The sequence below is a fragment of the Lineus longissimus genome, chromosome 14 (assembly GCF_910592395.1).
Source record: "Lineus longissimus chromosome 14, tnLinLong1.2, whole genome shotgun sequence".
Lineage (NCBI taxonomy): Eukaryota > Metazoa > Nemertea > Pilidiophora > Heteronemertea > Lineidae > Lineus > Lineus longissimus.
In genome coordinates this window covers 1,537,410-1,557,819 of record NC_088321.1, presented here as the reverse complement: position 1 = coordinate 1,557,819, position 20,410 = coordinate 1,537,410, and the positions used below count along the sequence as shown (strand labels likewise).

General features: G+C 43.0%; 1 protein-coding gene across 3 annotated transcripts; it reads left to right on the top strand.

Annotated features, from left to right (window-relative positions):
* The first annotated feature begins 82 nt into the window (after positions 1 to 82).
* Positions 83 to 14,034, top strand: LOC135498608 (cysteine dioxygenase 1-like). 3 transcript variants are annotated; one of them, XR_010449111.1, is made up of 7 exons: positions 84 to 341; positions 5,863 to 5,990; positions 6,819 to 6,935; positions 7,803 to 7,990; positions 8,643 to 8,700; positions 9,891 to 13,634; positions 13,707 to 14,034. XR_010449111.1 is itself a non-coding variant. In XM_064788935.1 (6 exons), exons 1-5 carry the CDS (start codon positions 160 to 162, stop codon positions 8,673 to 8,675), a joined length of 648 nt encoding a protein of 215 aa, XP_064645005.1. In that variant the 5' UTR covers positions 84 to 159; the 3' UTR covers positions 8,676 to 8,700; positions 9,891 to 14,034. The 3 variants fall into 3 exon arrangements, 2 of the variants coding, with proteins under 2 accessions (XP_064645006.1, XP_064645005.1); XM_064788935.1 differs by having other exon boundaries at positions 9,891 to 14,034; XM_064788936.1 differs by lacking the exons at positions 8,643 to 8,700; positions 9,891 to 13,634; positions 13,707 to 14,034 and adding an exon at positions 8,569 to 8,607 and having other exon boundaries at positions 83 to 341.
* The last annotated feature ends 6,376 nt before the right edge of the window (positions 14,035 to 20,410 follow it).

Sequence of the window (20,410 nt, the reverse complement as noted above, 5' to 3'; positions counted from 1 at the left end):
GCCTGGCCTCCGCACTGACTAGTGAGACGGAACTAATAGTGGCGCCACCTGTTATTACTAGAAGCACTCCGACATCTGTCAATAGGCAATGTGAACATTGAGGATGTGACAAATCGCGCCATTCATAATACTTGTTGTCAAGTTCACGAAGTTACAGAAATGACCGATTTCTGCGATCCAGGAACGATCCAGCCGGTGGAAACGCTGGATGAGCTAATTAAACAACTGAGAGATATATTCGAACATGATAAAGTCAATGTCGACTACGTTAAGGCACTCATGGCCACTTATAAGTCGAATCCGAGGGAGTGGAAGAAATACGCAAAATGTGACCCACATCGGTAAGCATTGTCGTGTACATTTTACACTATGGTGTAGCAGTAGAAATTGTCTTGGTGATGGTAGAGTCTGGGTTGTTGTGAGGTGGTGGTGGTTGATTTTTATAGGTTGCTTATATCACTTTGCCGGAACAAGTGGATAATCCTTGTTCACGGTCAAAAAAGGTCATTGGTTGACTAAAAATCCGCCACTGAGTGAAGTCTAATGACTGTTGAGTGTTGGTTCAATAATCAATTTATAGTTGAATGCGATCAAATTCAAAATGTTATTTCCGATCAGGGATTGTAAACTTTAACCTAGTACCCCTGTATCACAATGATGTCTTGTTTATTGCCACAATGTCCACAGGCACAGGCACGTGGAAATATCTCGATGGCCCCCAGTACTCCTGCGACTGAAGTTGAACCCCCCTCCTCCCGCCCCCCCCCATGCTCAATGGCACTGTCGCTTGTGACAACTTCGTGTTTTACATGTGTTGACAGTGGGGAGGGGGGGGGGTTGGTAAGTCAATGTCAGGGAAGACGATGCCAGGGAAGACGAGTTTACAATCTCCGATCATGATGGCCAAAAATAAGTGAAGTCATCAATTCCTGATGTAAGTGCGATTGTTTGATCACTGCAATGTGTGTTGATAGTTTCTTGCAATCAATGTCACAGCCTGATGCATTGTATGGTGATAACAGTGGTACAGCAGCTGCTCCGGCGTGACACTAACAGATTATCTATTATAGTCATATTTCTGGTGTTTATTACAGTTGAACCTCTCTATTAAGGACACCCACGGGACTGACAAATGCTGTCCTTAATAGAGAGGTGTCCTGATTAGAGAGGTCAAATTGAATGGAAAGTACCAATTTGGGACCAAAACTAGTGTCCTTAATAGAGAGGTTGTCACTAATAGAGAGGTGTCCTGATTAGAGAGGTCAAATTGAATGGAAAGTACCAATTTGGGACCAAAACTAGTGTCCTTAATAGAGAGGTTGTCCCTAATAGAGAGGTGTCCGCTAAGGGAGGTTCCACTGTACTATCAAATAAAAAGGCCATAGGCCATGTACAGTACTATACAGTAGGCCTTCCCGATATGCTGTTATTGAAAATATGGTAATATTATACACCTTTCCAGAAATGGGGCGCTGAGTGTCCGAAATAGTGATGTCATAAGGGGAAACTTGGCCTTATGGTGGAGGGACAAAGGAGATAGTCATGGTTGACCAACACACTTGAATGCCAGTTTAATGACGGACAAGGGGGAAAAAGTTAGTTCCAATGCAGGCCACCAATTTCGGGAAGCATGTATAATAGAAATTATAATGTTCCAATTAACAATTAGAGTAGGACCTCTCTATTAAGGACACCTTTGGGACTGAGAATTGCTGTCCTTAATAGAGAGGTGGCCTGATTACAGAGGCCAAATTGAAAGAAAATCACCAATTCAGGACCGTCATGATGAGTGCCATCAATAGGGAAGTTGTTCTGCTTACAGAGGTGTCCACTAAGAGAGGTTCAACTGTACCAGTATAGGCCTATTTGAACCTTTCTGCTATGTCCACTTTTCTATACTAGGACAAACAAAAGAAGCACCATGAGGTGAGAAACATCAGCTACTACTTGCGATGGACTTTGCCTCTGACCGAAGACGGCGTAACCTTGGCCCATTAACTCAATTGACGCCTAACTGTAGTGGCACATAGTCATGACAACCAGGCCTCTCAATTACATGATTCCTACACCGTATGCCGTACAGGATGTCCCCAAAGTAGGTCTTCTTTTTCTTTTTTTTAATGATATCACCCCCCTGAAGCGTTTTTTGACCCTTAACATAACCAAATCTCATCCAAATGGCCTAATTTTATAGTTTTACCCTAAAAATTATGATTTTTCAGGTGTATGTGGTGATATCAGTCACTAACTTTGATTTATGACGTCGCTGTTCAGGCAAATTGGCACGATGAAATGTCCTCAAATTAAGCTAAAAAGCAAAAAAACATGTCCCCAAAATAGGCTAAAAAAATACAAGGTGTAGAGGTCTCCACGTAATTGAAAGGCCTGGACAACCCCGTTCATCCCACCTTGGAGGGGGGGGGGGGGTACTCCCTGGATTATAACTTATCTCCTCCAATACTGAAGACACTGGGAAGACTACCCACTGGTTCTAAACGAAAGTTGGAGGAGGACAAGTTCAAGCCAGACATGTAAACAGGATGCGACATAGAAAATTCTGCATAATGCGGATCTTCCGTGTTGATTTATTCAATTTGCGTCGTTTTACATTTACTGAGGAAGGAGTGTTGTTTTCATTTCGGCTTTCGTTCTGTTTTGATGGGACCATAAAAATATTTCTATAATTTCTTCTTCATACAAAAGACATGTCATTTGACGTTGTTATTTATTTTTTTCTTCAAACAAAAGACAAGTGACATTATGAACGTCATCGTTTTTATCAAGAATAAAAAAGACGCTAGTCTTTATCAAATCTTATTTTTTATCGTATGATTCTTTGATGTCTTCCAGACATGCCACGACGGTAAACAAGATATTTTTGTTGCCGCGACCTGCAATAATTGTTTGATTGTGTAATTGAATTCGAAAATTTCAAATTGTGTCAATACGCACTAGAGATAAATTTCAACTCTGCCGTTGTGTCGACAGATATACAAATACTATACATACCAAGTTTCAGCTAATTTGTATGCATAATAACTGGACTAAGGGGTTAACATGAATAACCAGCATTACGACGATGTATCGTCTCTTTGATTCTGTCGTCCATTCATAATCATATTGATATTCAAGTGTAAGATAAATAATCTAGGTGTTTATATCGTATTGGGTCAAGGCACTCGGGAATTGTGACGTTGTTCAGTTCCTAAAAAAGCCGTTAACCTTTTTTAAGTGTCGTCTAATTGTTCAGAAAAGATGATTGATAAATGGAGCTTCAAATATAGAACAAACGTGTACAGTCTTGCTCATAAAGTATTGACTCCTAGTGCATCGGGCATGGGTTCGATTCTTGAGATTTACTCCTCAATGGGGTGGTGCAGGACGTGAGTCATGGGTTTGAATCTGGATATTTACTCCTCAATCGGGTGGTGCAGTGCTTTGGTCATGGGTTCAATCACAAGATTTACTCCGTGGTGTGGTGTCGTGGCCTTGGGTTTGACTTATGGAGTATTTTCATCAGTGTAGGTGGCACATTTCTTTGGACATAGATTGTCCTACTGGTCTGCGTGTCAGAGTTATTGACATTGGTAACAGCTGTGATTTGTTACAATCATTAAAGGTAGCTTGTCTTTAACTCGGTTCAGTACAAGAGCACTCAGACAATCAAAAGGACAGGGGGGGGCTGGGGCTGAAAGAATATGCACATTTTCAGATATATTCCAGAAGAACTGTCCTTGTGCTGCTGCCCCAACAATGAAATGTACACTCATTATTTTTTGCGTGTCAAAATTTAAACAGGTATACCGTTCGTTCACATTTATACATTATTTACTGTTGGTCCAACCATGTCCTTCATCTTACGCCAGAAGTCTGTCATTATGCATGCCTCATGCATACATGCCTCATGCATACATGCTTGCAGTTGCAAATCATCTACACGCAATTGGTGTGTGTATCAATTTTCCCAATCGCTCTGTTGATTTAGCCCATGTGTGTGTACTCAGTTTGTCTTAATGAGCATGTACTATTGTTTCAGCTATTGTTTTGAACCTGTCGCCCTGACGACCCATTCAAAACAGTCTTTGTAAATCTGACGTCATTGGCATCTTTTGGCAAAAACCAACGTGTATATTTACCACTTGGAACTTGCCGAAGGCTATGTTATCGAAGTTTGTTGAGGAGAGTCTACCTTTAAAGGAATACGCCGTTGGTATTTACTGGTGGTCCAGGAAAATATAAATGCAGTTGCAAAGCTACAAAGAAATAGGCCTACACAATGCCGTAGTGCAGTTATTGTGCATGCAAATTTGGTGAAACTTGGTATTCATAGTGTTTGTATATACTGTCTACCCAACGGCGGTGCGGAAATTTATAATAAAGTACGTGCTTAAACGCTAAAGGAAAATTTCAAATTCATTTACAAGTTTCAAATTTCAACGAACGGCGTATTGTAGGCCTTAAAGGGAACTGAAACCGCCAAGCCAGTTGGTATTACCTCGTTTTCATTTCCCGTGTATCGGGTGATCAGAACGAGGCATGAATGAAACATGGCGCCTAGCTGTCAATCATTGAGTGACGTCACTACTATGGAATTTACTACGAAAACTCATGAATGAAAGATCGCATGACTCACGTGATTCTCACATGATTCTCAATAATAACAAATTGAACTGCGCATGCTCGGGCACTGGGGGCGGAGCTACAAATCTGAACTCGAATAGGAAGTTTGAAGTTTGACTTTCTTGGGCGGTGAAAGTCGAAAAGTTGAATAAATCGCTCGGCGGTTCCAGTTCCCTTTAAGAATATCAAGAATGTAAAACATGTTGTTTACAAGTTTGTTATGTAGGCCTACCAGTCCAAGTGTCAACAGGATCCAGATGCCGCTTGTAAACACATCGATTATCAGTTTTTAAAAAACGCCGGGTCACCTCTAAAATATATTTATTCTTTAAAGTGATACTATGATGTGATTTACAACTTTGCGGAAATACGTCCGTTTTTACTTATTGATCACAAATGTAAAGCTCAAATTTTCCATTTTTGATTAGATTTATTATAAAATTGCTGAATGTAAACCACCGCGACCGCGAAAATGTTCATGTTGTGATGTCATTAATGAAAATGGCATCGAAGCGAGCCGACCGGGCGGGATTAAACCATCAATTTCTAGAAAATGTGCATTTCGATTCGAAAACCTTACTGATTTATGAGAAAGTGACGTAGTCATTTGTCAAAAACAGCTATTAAAAACATTTATATGGTGAAATTTGACACGAGTTACCCTTTAAATGGATATAAAGTCTTGATAATATTGATTAATACTTCCAGATACACGCGCAACCTCATCGACAAAGGAAGCGGAAAGTTCAACCTGAAGTCACTGTGTTAGGGTGAAGCCCAGATCAGTAGTACTCATCCTCATAAGTCATACGTCAACTCCCAGGTCCCTTTCGTTGAGCCACGTGAACCTTTTGAAATCCTCATTTCTGATCTACGCGTTAATACTTTCAGATACACGCGCAACCTCGTGGATGAAGGAAGCGGAAAGTTCAACCTGATGTTCTGTGTTAGGGTGAAGCCCAGATCAGTAGCACTCATCCTCATACGTCAACTCCCAGATCCCTTTCGTTGAGCCACATGAACCTTTTGAAATCCTCATTTCTGATCTACGTGTTGATTCTTTCAGATACACACGCAACCTCGTCGATGAAGGAAGCGGAAAGTTCAACCTGATGTCACTGTGTTAGGCTGGAGCCCAGATCAGTAGCACTCATCCTCATACGTCAACTCCCAGATCCCTTTCGTTGAGCCACATGAACCTTTTGAAATCCTCATTTCTGATCTACGCGTTAATACTTTCAGATACACACGCAACCTCGTGGATGAAGGAAATGGGAAATTCAACCTGATGTTACTATGCTGGGGCGAGGGGCAAATGAGCAGTATCCATTCCCATGCCAACGCACACTGCTTCATGAAGATTTTGGAGGGTTCGTTGTCATATTCTCTTCCCTAGCGTTCGATCATTCACGAGAAGCGTTTCTCGACATTATATAATAATAATAATAATAATAAATACCGGATATTATAGTGCCTTGTACAAGCTAAGCATGCTCCAAGGCACTTTACAATGGAGTTAGAAGCAAATATTTTGAATTAAAACAGTTTGATAGTGGTAAAAGAGATTGATTAAAAAAAAAAAAAAAAAAAAAAAATTGAAAATATCCAGTCGTGACTCAAGTCTTTATTCAGACTAGCTGAACGTAGCAAAAATAACTAAAGTGGTGACTAAGTTACCGCTTGTGCAGATAAACATTTTGCAATTCATGCCAGTTGAGTCTAAAAAAAACATTGGAAAATATGAAGACCCAAGTTGATCAATTATTTGAAGGCGTGCTTCGGAGTACTAGTATGATTATAGGAAGTGACTACTTGGCAAGCCCGGCTTACCAAACAGCGACTTTTTCTTGTCCTGAATGGAGAGCCGAGCTCTCTGGCTAATGTGTTGTAAAGTCTCCAGCTCGCCAAACAGGGTAGATTTTTTACCTGTTTGGCAAGCCCGGCTGGCCGAACAGCGACTTTTTCTTGTCCTGAATGGCGAGCCGAACTCATTAATATTTGTTGTAAAGTCTCCAGCTCGCCAAACGGTAGATTTTTTACCTGTTTGGCAAGCCCGGCTGGTCGAACAGGGTGGCTTTTTAGTGCTGTTTGGCAAGCGGCTCTCCAAACAGGACAAAAAAAGATGCCTGTTCGGCGAGCGGCTTGCCAAATAGACCCGGCCATGATTATATGACCAGTGACTTTCTCTGGTCTTGCAGGTACGTTGACTGAGCACATGTACGCCTGGCCGACAGAGTCAGACTCGACAGACGAACACCAGATGGTGGAATTGCAGACGAATACGTACGGAAGGGACGAAGTCACCTATATATGCGGTAAGGTGCAAACGTTATCTCACTGTGCTAAATCTTTCTCAAGATACAGTAGAACCTCTCTATTAAGGACACGCTCGGGACTGACAAGTGCTGTCCTTAATAGAGAGGTGTCCTGATTAGAGAGGTCAAATTGAATGGAAACAACCAATTTGGGACCAAAACTAGTGTCCTTAATAGAGAGGTTGTCCTTAATGGAGAGGTTGTCCTTAATAGAGAGGTTGTCCTTAATAGAGAGGTTGTCCTTAATAGAGAGGTTGTCCTTAATAGAGAGGTGTCCGCTTACAGAAGTTCCACTGTACATTTGTTAAAGGGACAACTGGGCATGTGATTTACCTGGCCAGGATGATAGTGTCCCAACTTGACACTAGGAGGCACCACTGGTAGTATTACACTGATGCCATTCTCTGATAACGATTCTCACCAGTGTTAGAACTTATAGAAGGCAGTTCTTGGCCTGGCTTACGAATTTCAGGCAGGCCACTGAGGTCAAATACTCGGTAACCATAACGGTAAATCCTATCATGGACCACAGGTGAGCACATGGTCCCTGGCCACTTCATAAAGGATATTCTCATGAAAGTGATAATGAAAATGGTGTCACGATCAAAACATCAAGGTCAATGAATTTAGAATCTAAGGTCAATAAACTTAGAATCTTAGGTCAATGAACTTAGAATCTTAGGTCAATGAACTTAGAATCTTAGGTCAATGAACTTAGAATCTTAGGTCAATGAATTTAGAATCTAAGGTCAATAAATTTAGAATCTAAGGTCAATGAACTTAGAATCTAAGGTCAATGAACTGAGAATCTAAGTTCATTGACCTTGACGTCAAGAAGTTATCAATGTTTATTACTGCTGTTTTCAGATGAAGTTGGACTACACAGAGTGGCTAACCCTAGCCACACCGACTTAGCTTGCAGCCTCCACCTCTATTCGCCGCCCTTCGACGAGTGTGACACGTTCGATGAACGCACCGGGAAACGCCAGAAGTGCAAAGTGACCTTCTGGAGCAAGTTTGGCCAGCGGACGCAGTTCAGACCAGCGACGACAAATGTGAGAATCGAATACTGTAATGTGGGGTGAAGTTGGCCCCCCTGGGGTGAAGTTGGCCCTGGGGTGAAGTTGACCCCCCTGGGGGTGAAGTTGGGCCCTGGGGGTGAAGTTGACCCTGGGGTGAAGTTGGCCCCCTGGGGGTGAAGTTGCCCCCCACCTCTTAATATCTTATTTGGCTGAAATATGATAGGTTTAGTCCATTATCTTTTAATGTTTAGAATACTCTAACATGGCCCTGGGGTGAAGATGCCCCAACTCCCAAAAAAAGTTCAGTCCATAATCTTTTAACATCTAGAATACTGTAAAGTGGGAAGAAGTTGGCCCTGGGGGTGAAGTTGGCCTATATCTCAAAAATCTTATTTGGCTGATAAGTTTAGCTCATTGAGTTAAGGAATTGATACCTCAATGTCTGTGTTGGTTGCTCAACAAATAAAAACCGCGAGGGTGGAGCTTAAATGTAGACAAATCCTTGGCCTACACGCACCAGTCAACAGTCATTTCTTCCCTTCTCTTGGCCGTAAACCTTCTCTAATCTAGCACATCGTCACATCGACATTTATTCGTACTCTTATCTTCAGGGTCCCGTTGGCCGTAAACCCTCTCTCATCTAACACATCGTCACATCAACATTTATTCGTACTCTTATCTTCAGAGTTCCGTTAGCCGCAAACCTTCTCTCATCTAATACATCACAGTTTGAGACACTTTTTGTGAGTATGTCCTATTACACCTAACATCTTTCAATCTACCACCTCCCCCTCCACCCAGCCAGGATTTGGGTACCAGTACCAATTTTCAACACGTTCAAATTTTCTTTCAAAGGTGCAACTACAGTAGAACCTCTCTTTTAAGGACGACCTCGGGACTGACAAGTGCTGTCCTCAATAGAGGTGTCCTGATTAGAGAGGTTAAATTGAATGGAAACAACCAATTTGGAACCAAACCTAGTGTCCTTAATAGAGAGGTGTCCGCTAAGCGAGGTTCCACTGTAGTTGAAGTACTTTCCTTGACATCGGATAAAAAGATCAACTTTGGCATAGATATTTTACGCCGATATCTCCCGCTGATCGGCTGTCAGAAGGACTGTTCCTCTATCGGTAGTCTCCCTGCATTCCCTTCCTTTCCCACGCGTCCATGTCGCGACAACACTAACATTACACTCACTTGTGGTTGTCCAAAGAGACACGCACTGAAAGCCATCATAATTGAAGACCAGGTGTTCAATGAGTAACGGGTTCCAGGGATGCTGACCTGACCCAAATGCACAGTGCATGCTGTATAGAAGAAGGGTAACCTGATCCTGAGGTTGGCACTATCAATTCAGGCCGTCATTCAATTACGTTGTGTCGAGCAATTTGATTGGCCACCCGCTTATGATGGTCAGACAGATTACCTGGCCACTTGTGCCGGTGGTGAAAGGAAGAGACTTTAGGACTAACAATCACCGCCGATAAGTCGGCAGGGTAATGCTCTGACTTAAGCATTTTGTTTCTCTGGGGTGACACACATCTTTTAAAGGGAATTGAAACCGCCAAGCCAGTTCGTATGACCTCGTTTTCATTTCCCGCGTATCGGGTGATCAGAACGAGGCATGAATGAAACATGGCGCCTAGCTGTCAATCATTGAGTGACGTCACTACTATGGAATTTACTACGAAAACTCATGAATGAAAGATCGCATGACTCACGTGATTCTCACATGATTCTCCATAATAACAAATTGAACTGCGCATGCTCGGGCACTGGGGGCGGAGCTACAAATCTTAACTCGAATAGGAAGTTGAAAGTTTGACTTTCTCGGGCGGTGAAAGTCAAAAAGTTGAATAAATCACTCGGCGGTTCCAGTTCCCTTTAAAATACTTCTGATTTATAACTGATTTATTTCCATATTTATTTTCAGTGATACGCCACTGTCTACGAATCCACGCTTTTGTTGACTGACTACATCACAATGAACGAATCCTGTCGACATATTTTCCCGAACAACCTCAATTCGTGAGAAGAAAAATCACTAAAAAACAGTTTTTACATATTATTCTCGATGGAGACATTCAGAACGAGCTTTGTATTCAGAGGTGCCAGTAGAAAGGATCGGTAAATGCATCATTTACTGCTGAATGTGTTACGTAGTGGCCGTTAGAATTCTGAATTATTTTGGATATGGATCCCTGGAAGTGTCCGTGGCTGTTTCATGCCAGTTTTTGGGACTCCTTTATGGTAAAAATGCCTCTGTACGCCTTGAACACAGAATTTCCTTTTCACTTTCAGTGCTTTTAGACCCTTCCCTTTGCTGGAGACATACAATGTAGACACGATGATAAAAATCTTGAGAGGTAACGCCATCTTTTTGATCAACTCATTGGTATTTTTCGAGACGGGGTTCCGCCCATAACAGGCCTTCACTACGTAATAAGAGGTAATAATATTAAAGGAAGTGACTACTTGGCAAGCCCGGCTTACCAAACAGCGACTTTTATTTGTCCTGAATGGAGAGCCGAACTCATTAATATTAAAGTAAAGTCTCCAGCTCGCCAAACAGGGTAGATTTTTACCTGTTTGGCAAGCCCGGCTGGCCGAACAGGGTGGCTTTTTAGTGCTGTTTGGCAAGCGGCTCTCCAAACAGGACAAAAAAAAGATGCCTGTTCTACGAGCGGCTTGCCAAATAGACCCGGCCAATATTAAAAGTACTGGCCGACAGGATGGGGTTAAAACAGTACACGAACAAGAATGTATGACTAATAGTAGAAATAGTTGATCAAAAAGATGGTGTTTAAGTCATACTATGATGTGATTTTCAACTTTGCGGAAATACGTCCGTTTTTAATTGTTGATCACAAATGTAAAGCTCAAATTTTCCATTTTTGATTAGATTTATTATAAAATTGCTGAATGTAAACCACCGCGACCGCGAAAATGTTCATGTTGTGACGTCATCAACGAAAACGGCATCGAAGCGAGCCGTCCGGGCGGGATTAAACCATCAATTTCTAGAAAATGTGCATTTCGATTCGAAAACCTTACTGATTTATGAGAAAGTGACGTAGTCATTTGTCAAAAACAGCTAAAACATTACATGGTGAAATTTGACACGAGTTACCCTTTAACCCTCGAGTTTTTTATTCTGTTTGCAACGATCAACAAGGCTACCTGGAATATCACAATGGAGGCATGAGATTTTCATGGATGAACAAGTGATCCACACAATTTGATATTGACGCAAAAGATTCCTTATGTCTTCCCAGATGTCTTGTCTTGTAATATTTAGCATACTTAAGAGTGTTGTGATTCCCAGGTAGCGCACCAGGGAACGGAAAAAAGCGACGATACCAGACATAGCCGAGAATCGACACCTGATGGAAACATGTACTTGTATTTGTCTGTCGATTATCTGCAGTTCAAAATGCTCAAATTGAAATGGTTATGGTCTGACAGTGTACTTAGCTTAACTCTTTCAGCCCCACACCGAGATATCTCGGCTCGGTGTTCATGTCCAAATCTTCTACAGACGAGATATCTCGGTAGGCTCGATAGTTAAAGAAATATCGTCATTTGACGATCCCAAGCAATTGCCACGCCACCTACAGCCATTCTACATGAATCAGCTAGATCAGCAGACAATATATAGAGTGTTCGTAGATGGCGTGGCGAGCGTTAAGCGGGATTCCCCATGTGTACTTTCACTGCTGAAAAAATCACCGAAGAGTTTGGCACTGTGCGGGAAAAAACCGCCCAGGGCTGAAAGAGTTTTTAAAAAATTAATTTTCTGAATTGGTGCTGCCCCCTTTTAACGAGAAGCTCAACTGTCACTTGCTCATCTTCTGAGGACCAAGTGATGTACCAAACTTTATAATGGAATTTATTTTGACAAAGTAACCCGGATCAGTCCGGTTACACCAAAAGTGGTCCACTATTTTCCGCTTCATACACCTTTCTTTTGAAACTTAATCATTTCGAATATAGAAATAATGTTATTTTCAAGATGTGACATGTATTTCCTACTGTAGTAGTCTTTGGCGTTCGGTGTAAGAGTGGTCTATGATGATGGTAGCATGTTTTCTGTTTTTTTGCGGCCACCCTGTATTGGTATTCTGACTTCTGCTGCCACCTTTTGTTTTTTTTTTGTAATTAACTTCTTCATTGGTGGAGGGCACAAGTTTTCTTTGACGACATTCTCTGAGCAGACAGTTCAGGCATATATTCATTCTGAACTTTTGCTGCCCCCTTTTGGATATTTTTGTAGCTAAGTTCTTCATTGGTGAAGAGCACAAGTTTTCTTGGCTAAACTTCAGAATCCCCGATCGGAAATGACGTAGTTTGATCGCATTCAACTATAAATCCATTGAACAGTGGTGCTTCGTTAGTCAACCGATGACCTTTTTTTGGGGTGTGATCGGGGATTGTAAACTCGTTTCGTTTTCTTTGACGACATTCTCTGAGCAGACAGTTCAGGCATATATTCATTCTGAAATTTTGCTGCCCCCTTTTGCATGTTTTTGTAGCTAAGTTCTTCATTGGTGGAGGGCACACGTTTTCTTTGACGACATTCTCTGAGCAGACAAGATAATGTTCAGGCAAATATTCTCTCCGCGGTCACTGGCTTCCAAGTCGTGACATCCGGCTTATTACACTTGTGGAAATTGAAATGGAAGTTAACAGCAGCCATAGTGTAGTACCCACTAAGCTTGAAATGTTTTTAAAATGCTTTTTTAAATACATCAATTTTGCCTAAGATGTTAAAATGCACTGTTCTAATCATGACTATAACTTTCATTTATGTGATAGGCCTGAGAGTCTTGCCTAATTTTTGGCCATGGAGGCCACGCAGAGACGGAATGAAGTCTTCAATGATTTAAGTTCCGGTGATGTGAAGGGAGAATGCTTTGACTGTTCATCTCCCTGCCCAATTCAGATGCAGCTTAATGACACTATGTCATTGTCTCTTAAAGGGAGACTACAGCCAGGAGCATGCGGGTCAAATTGGCCATCTCCCGGTGAATAATATACACGATAAGGGCACAGGGTCATATTAGTTTTAGCACAAAATATATTCCTCGTACCAGAGTAAATAGTTTCGACGTACTGTGAGATGTGAGAGACCCCTATTGGCGACTTCGTGTAACTTTATCTTGCCTACCTAGCTACTTTCTATAGAGTGCCTTTAAGTGCCTGCACACGTGTGAATTTTGTGCGACCATGATCGCATGTGATAAAAACTTGCTTGTGTGTTCATCTAAATCGTTGATCTCTACGGCATGTATTCAACAACAGACCCAGTGATTACCGGTTTAACCGCAGATGGGCAATATTCTCATCATTGCAGCGATGATTCTCACTTGTCACCGCGATAAAAGTCGCTCATTTGCAAGCATTTATTTTCTGGTGTACTTAAGGGGACGCTATGAGGTGTGCGCATGGTGAACTAACTATAATCCCGGAAACATACAATGCTTTTTATTTTCTTGTTTTCAAATATGGCAGCTCAAAAGAAAATCTCACACAAATTACAATAGAACCTCTCTATTAAGTACAGACACCCTCGGGACAGACAAGTACTGTCCTTAATAGAGAGGTGTCCTGATTAGAGAGGTCACATGAAATGGAAAAAAACGAATTTGGGACCAAAACTAGCATCTGTAATAGAGAGGTTGTCCTTATTAGAGAGGGTGTCCTTAATAGAGAGGGTGTCCTTAATAGAGAGGGTGTCCTTAATAGAGAGGTTGTCCTTATTAGAGAGGGTGTCCTTAATAGAGAGGTGTCCGCTAAGGGAAATTCCACTGTGCTTGACATCTAAAAGGGTAATCTCGCACAAATTGCAGTGAAAAACCTTGAAATAATTAAATGGCCACCAATATTTCTGGGTTGACGTTCGTTTGTATTAAGTTGTTTGCAGTGATTTTGTGTTTGAATAAAGCACTTCAAGGTCAACTCTAGGCCTTTACAACTGTAGTGAATGTCTCTCGCCCAAATGAGCTGTTTTTTGTTATCCAAGAGTTGATGACTGTAAGTGTTATAGAATTGTGATCAATAAATATATTTAACTTAAACTTTGTTTTGTTTTTGTTTAAATCCCAAAACTTGAAAATCCCGAGATCCCAGGGTGGTCACGTGGTTGCGAAATTGGGTCCGACTTTCACGATGTAAGCGCCCGCATACAGCCGCCAAAGTCCGGTACCGAGGCGCCATCGACCCAGGCATGCTCTAACTGACCCTACTGTACATCAAACACGCTAAAACAAGCAATAAACTGGCTTCCCAGCTCAAGGGAATAAAAAAATATCACTAAAACCGACCTGTCGGTCGTTCGGAAAAAAGTTATTTCAAAATGACCGACTGGTCGGTCACCGGGATTCAAGAGGTTAAATCTGATGAGTGAAAAAGCAAGACCTCGATGTGATTGAATCTAATGGGCGAAAAGGATGCAAGTCAATGTGATTGAATCTGTTGAGTGAAAAAGCAACACCTCAATGTGATTGAATCTGATGGTTGAAAATGATGCAAGTCAATGTGATTGAATCTGTTGAGTAAAAAAGCGACACCTCAATGTGATTGAATCTAATTTGTGAAAAGGATGCAGGTCAATGTGATTGAATCTGTTGAGTGAAAAAGCAAGACCTCAATGTGATTGAATCTAATGGGTGAAAATGATGCAAGTCAATGTGATTGAATCTGTTGAGTGAAAAAGCTACATGTACAAGGCAATGTTCTGCATCCATCATTGTCAATATGTGGATATAGCAGACGAGGGAGAGAGTTCGCTCCAGTGGACCAGTTTACTCTGCAAAGAGTTGGTTGGGGTACGTGTGCTGAATGCCGGCGGGCACACTCCCAAGGACCGCACTCAGATGGACAGCCGACGGGAAAGGAAATCTGAGGCCGTCTAAAAAGAGACCTGGCGCCGTACGGTTGGCGATGAAGCAGCTTGGTGTTGATGGGGAAACAACTACGGACAGGCTGAGGTTTTCGCCAATCCCTGCAACGCCAACGTCTGAACGCCTATTTCCTTGTTCGACCACCTGATACGAAGTTGAACAATGCGATAGGCGTTCATGTTGACGTTTTGGGGGCTTTGCGGAAACTACCAAACCCCGATACGCCAATGCCATCCCATCGTTTGGGCTCCTGATAATGATGTGAAAGAATTGGGCAGGCGTTCGCATTGGTGTTTCGGAGATTTGCGAAAACTCCCTACACCGTGTTTAATAACGGTTAACGCCAAGGCCATCAGGGCGCTTGGTGTGAAAAGAAAAAAGGAACTTCCACAGTTTGCCAGAGGCATATTTATGAATTAATCAATCGATATGGATAAATATTCAATGTGCACCTCCACAAAAAAGAATTCGTTAAAATATATATCGCAAATGGCCATTGATTTTGTCTGCCAGGATTCTGACAAAGGGAACGACGACATTGAGTACATAGACTTAGTGTGATGGAAACTAGCTAGCTCCCAGCCAATCACCCAAAGACCGACCGGATAGAGGAGCTGATTAAGTCTTTCTGGCCGACCATTACCGCCAAACATTGTTTGTTATGTTATTAACTGTGATCAAGAGCTGTCATCTTTGGGCTGCGACCCCCAATTCCTGATGCAAGTTGGATTGTGGCTACGTTTACAAATGGAAGTTCAACTTTCAATTTTACGAGGAGGGGATTTCGCACCCACAAGCTGGCACCACCCTCCAACTCTGGCGACCAGAGGATTTCGACTGAACGGCACTCGACGCTGAATCGGCAGCACACCTGGCTGCTTCAGGCGTTCACTGGCGTTCACCGGAGTCCAAAATCAAACCAATTTGGTATCCGGCGTCGAGTGGAGTTCGCCGGCAGCCAGCGGCGTCAAGTCGTAGCACACCTGGAAGTTTTCTGGCGTCCTGACACTGGCGGCCAAAAAACTCCACTGGACGCCGAAGTGGGAGTCAGATGTCGGAGTGCTGAGAGCTATAAATCGTACAGGCTGTCGAGTATAGATACAAGGGGTGTCCTCTCTGCTCCCGAAAAACATTTTTACGATATTTTGTAGTAGAGCAAAATTTCGATCCCAGTATCGGTATGGCCATCAGATGCTTGGAAAATGCATCAATTCTGGTCAGAAATTTAAAAGCATCCGCCACATTAATAACTGACATGACTGAGAATTGGACGCCGGTGTGGCGGGGATAGTAGTCCTAGGGCTGATAGTCCGTGTAACAATAGCCCGCATTGCTAAATGTTTTGGTTAGGGTTAGCGGTACAATAGATCAAGCTGCTTAATTGGTCAAATACAATGCTACCGGACTATGACTCCAGGGGGACTATATCCGCTGTCACACCGGGCCTTCGCCCTATACGGATTAAAAAAATCACGCGACTTCGGTGCTCAACTTCCCGCTCGCTGACAACGCCCCTGCTAGTATGTTTCCACAGAATTAGGCCCTGCTGATTTGTGTAGATTTCACTAAAAGGCGCGCGTTTGTTCGGAGAAGATAAGTTACTACCGTCAACCCACTCCAGTTTGACGCAAATCTCATCTATACGGCTTTCTAAATTTTGAAAATGTTCTCGGGGAGGTGCACACTCATTTGATGATGGGATGCTTAAAAGTTGCGTCTAGGGTCTTATTGTTTTTCGCCAAATGGCCGTCTGTGGCTGCAACTTTGACCCCGCCTCCGAAGGACGAGGTTGCCTGGTGTAGGCTATACATTATATCTATCTTTAGCGTTAAAGGGGGACCATTGCGCCGTCGATTTTCTCTCAGATATTTATTTGAAAGACTGCTTGCACCAGGAGTAAATCAAGCACTGAGTGTGCTTGATTTGGCACCAAGCATAACCAAGTGCAGTTACTGTGCATATAAGTCGCCCGAAGGTGGCCAATTTAATCCCCCTGTTCGGCCTATCGGCCCCTTTAAGACCAGTCGGAGGGCCTCCTGAGAAAAGGGATAAATATCAATCTCGCAGCGAGGTTGCGGACATCCGATAACCCACAACCTCTGTAAAAATATCGAGCGGAGAGCCGAGCGTCAGCAAGGATATTATTAGCTCTATTAACAATATTGGGCGATTGTATTGTAAGTAGGGGGAAACCGGAGACCCTGGAGGAAACCTACGCTGTCGAGGAGAGTCGCCCTGTCTATCAAGTGAGTGTGCCAGAAGCGCCAAGGAATCGAACCCAGGACCTTTTGGGGGTGACAGGCCCGGGTGTCGCGTTCCATTTTGCAGTCACTTGTATCTGGTGTTAAGTATTTGAAGTCAATGCTCTCGTCCAGTTCCGTTCTTATTGAAAAGAGGACGCTGCGACAATTTAGACTGATTCGTAACAGCGCGGTCAGTTCGTCTCCACGTATTCAAAACTCGCTGCGTTTAAGGATTTCTGGTGAATAAGTGAAGGACTTTGGATTCCGAGTGATCCTTCCAAGGCACACGTTGATCAGTGTATAGTACCCCCAGGTATATGGCACGGCTTAACCCGCCGGCCATAAAGAAATTCCTTTATGGCCCAGTGGTTGGCGCGTTGGCCATAGAGTGGAAGTTAAGCAACGTTGAGCGCGGTCAACCTTTGGATCGGTGATCCGCCCGTAATCAGCTTATAGTAAACAATGATTTTTTGGTCTCTTTCTCGGACAAATAGCAATTCGTAATTCGTAATTCGTGATACTTGTGCGCGATAATTTCCGGATCTATACGAGTTCAGTTTCATTTTCAAAGATGGTTGAATGCAGATAGGTCGGTAGGTCCTTCAACAGGTTGCGGGCAGGCTCGATTTTTAAAGACGGTCTCTAAATTAAAAGACCGTCTTTAAAAATAGAGCCGGCCCTCGAACTGGGATGACTAGGGCGTGGGATTTCCTAGCCAGGAGGATAATATCCGCGCTTGACACCATGCGGCGCCGCTGGTAGTACCAAACTGAAATGCTGACCTCTGATAACGCTTTTCGCGAGTGTTGTGAGGCAGTTTTGGACATGGCTTGTGAATTTCAGGCAGGCCTATGGTTACACCCCGTCCTTGTCCATTGTTTATTGTAAGTAAATGATCTTTCAATGCAAACTCGCCCCAGGTCCTAAATTAACGAAATCAGCGCCTCTAGTGTCAAAATTGTTTTCAATGATCCAGTTTGGAGAAGTTGCGGTCCTGCTGGAAGCTGTTATTGTGAAAATCACATCCTGTGTATCTTTATTCCCAAGTTGTAGCACATGACACAGTCAAAGGTAATTCTGCGTGGAAACAGAAGATTTTTTATCAAGAAAGAAAAACCATGCTGTTTCAACAGTTATGAATGACGTCACCCGCTCCGCAGACGAGCGATATTCGTGGCTTGACCTGCGATAATAAACACTTCAGAAATTGTCATTTGTGCCTGCAACAAGGACCAGCGACAGCTACCTTCTGCAAGCGATTCATCTATTGCTAGTCGAAGTGATAACTGTTTAGTCGCAGCGACAAAAATCGCGAACAGGTATAATCATGTGACGTCGTGGAAGACTCACTTTATTGTAAAAACATGGACGTAGCGGCGATCGATAACACTGCAAATTTCGAAAAGATTGCCACCTACTGGCGAATATCGGTACCGGATGCGGGGTCAATTGACGTTGTTTCTCTCCTAGCCTGCGCGATCGTCTGCTGCCAGCTGGACTGTTCCACAGCAAATGTTCTGATCGAAGATGTGCGTGTTTTATGTCAGATGAGTAAGCGGAAGGGAACATGTATGGAGAAGGAGGAGGCTCGCAGAGGATTCTGGAGGTACAGGATGTATGAAAAAAAGGTATAATTTCACCTATGTATATATAAGAAATAATGACCTCTTTTGAATAATGGGGATGTTATGGCTTCTTTATTGTAATCGTATTGTCCAAAGCGTACTTGTTAGACGGCAGATAAGCTAGGTGCGGGACCGAAAACCTGACGCGGCTTGGTCAGCAGCGCGGCATTTCTCGGTGCATTGCAGTAGGATCTTTCGGCGAGCTGATTGGTGGTAGCGATACAATGCACATCGACTGCCTCTCGCATGGCTAGGACCATCCTCTTGCAAACAGAGCAGCCCGCAACACGACTTCTCCTTATGCATGCTTCCGAGGGAATAAGTATATATCGAGTGAAATGGCCTGATATTGTCAGGATGGGCTAGGCGTTGTCGAGCATCGGAGTTCACCCCGTCGTCTAGGAAAAAAAATAAAGCTCAAGTAAACGACTACTCTGCGTGGAAGTTCTTCTTCTCGATCCCCGAAGCTCTCGTTTGCATCTGAAGTATCGCCGATCCGTAACCGCAGAATCATCCTCGAAAATCCAGAGTCAGTCGTAGGCCTATCCTCCTCCCCGCACGCGTTACTGACCATGTGGAACAAACTCTCAAACTGATGGTTATTGGCGGGACGAGGCGGACAAATCTACTCCACCCTTACATCTTTCCTAGAAACTCGTTCACTATAGCATTCCGCGATAATGAGGTCACTGCAGCTGCTGCCCTCTATTTCCCCATCGCTGAATTACAGGCAAGGTCGGACAAACATGCGTTTTCGTAATGGATTCAGGCTTTCTAACTAGGGCAGTTAGATTCAATCTGGCACATGTCCGAGTGTTGGAAATACTACATAATTGTTCTGAATATCTCTCTCTCTGACTCTATGGTATCATTCATGCTAAAAACAATGCAGGGTCAAAGATAATTGACTTTGAAATAAGCTCAAATGCGTAGAAATAAGTGTCGATGTCCGACTGTCACGTGACTAAAACGTCATCCATATCTTATGCAAATGACCTTGTGAGCTATAAATAGTAACTTCGCGGAATGCTATTGAAAACAACCGCTGCATTTAAACGCGCTCTCATAGACTGAAATTTGTAATGCATGGGATGCACGTGCGGTATTCCGTACTCTCACGCGATCGTGTAAGGAGCAATCATCCTCCCTCGATGCGAAACCTTGTGTGACATGGTCAGAATAGCCTAATCAAACCTTTTAATGGAAGCTATTTTATTTTAGACAGCGTAAGCTTTTGTGATTTTGTCCCTGAAATGAGTACGAATCTGTGGCTACGGCCATTTTCAGTTCAATTACACTGCGCAATCGCAATGTATGATGTGCAGTGACTTTCCAATATGGAGGCTAATACTGGCAGAGAGATTAATCTTGAATATTGTGTCTGATTTGGAGATTGCTCTTACCTCTTCGAACGCTTCGCCGGACATAACGATTATTGTGTCTGATTAAAGTTTTTCTCGCCAGGCTTTCTCGCCAGGTTTTTATTTTTACTTTTGATAGGCGAAACACCATCTCGAATTCCACATGGGTAGATCGCTACCCTTTTTGCCCCCGGTCAATGCAAGTCAGGTCAACTTTAAAATTCAGTACATCCCTTGGTGTCCTCTGGTTGCAGTGACTTACAGAGAGTTTCATGAACGTTATGCAGTGAAGCGTGTCCTCGTCTATAGCTCACACTTCAAA

Coding starts and splice junctions, on each gene's coding strand:
- LOC135498608 (XM_064788935.1), top strand. CDS start 160: ATGACCGATTTCTGCGATCCAGGAACGATCCAGCCGGTGGAAACGCTG. Junction 6,936..7,802: donor CGAAGTCACCTATATATGCG/GTAAGGTGCAAA, acceptor TGCTGTTTTCAG/ATGAAGTTGGACTACACAGA. Junction 7,991..8,642: donor TCAGACCAGCGACGACAAAT/GTGAGAATCGAA, acceptor TCTTATCTTCAG/AGTTCCGTTAGCCGCAAACC.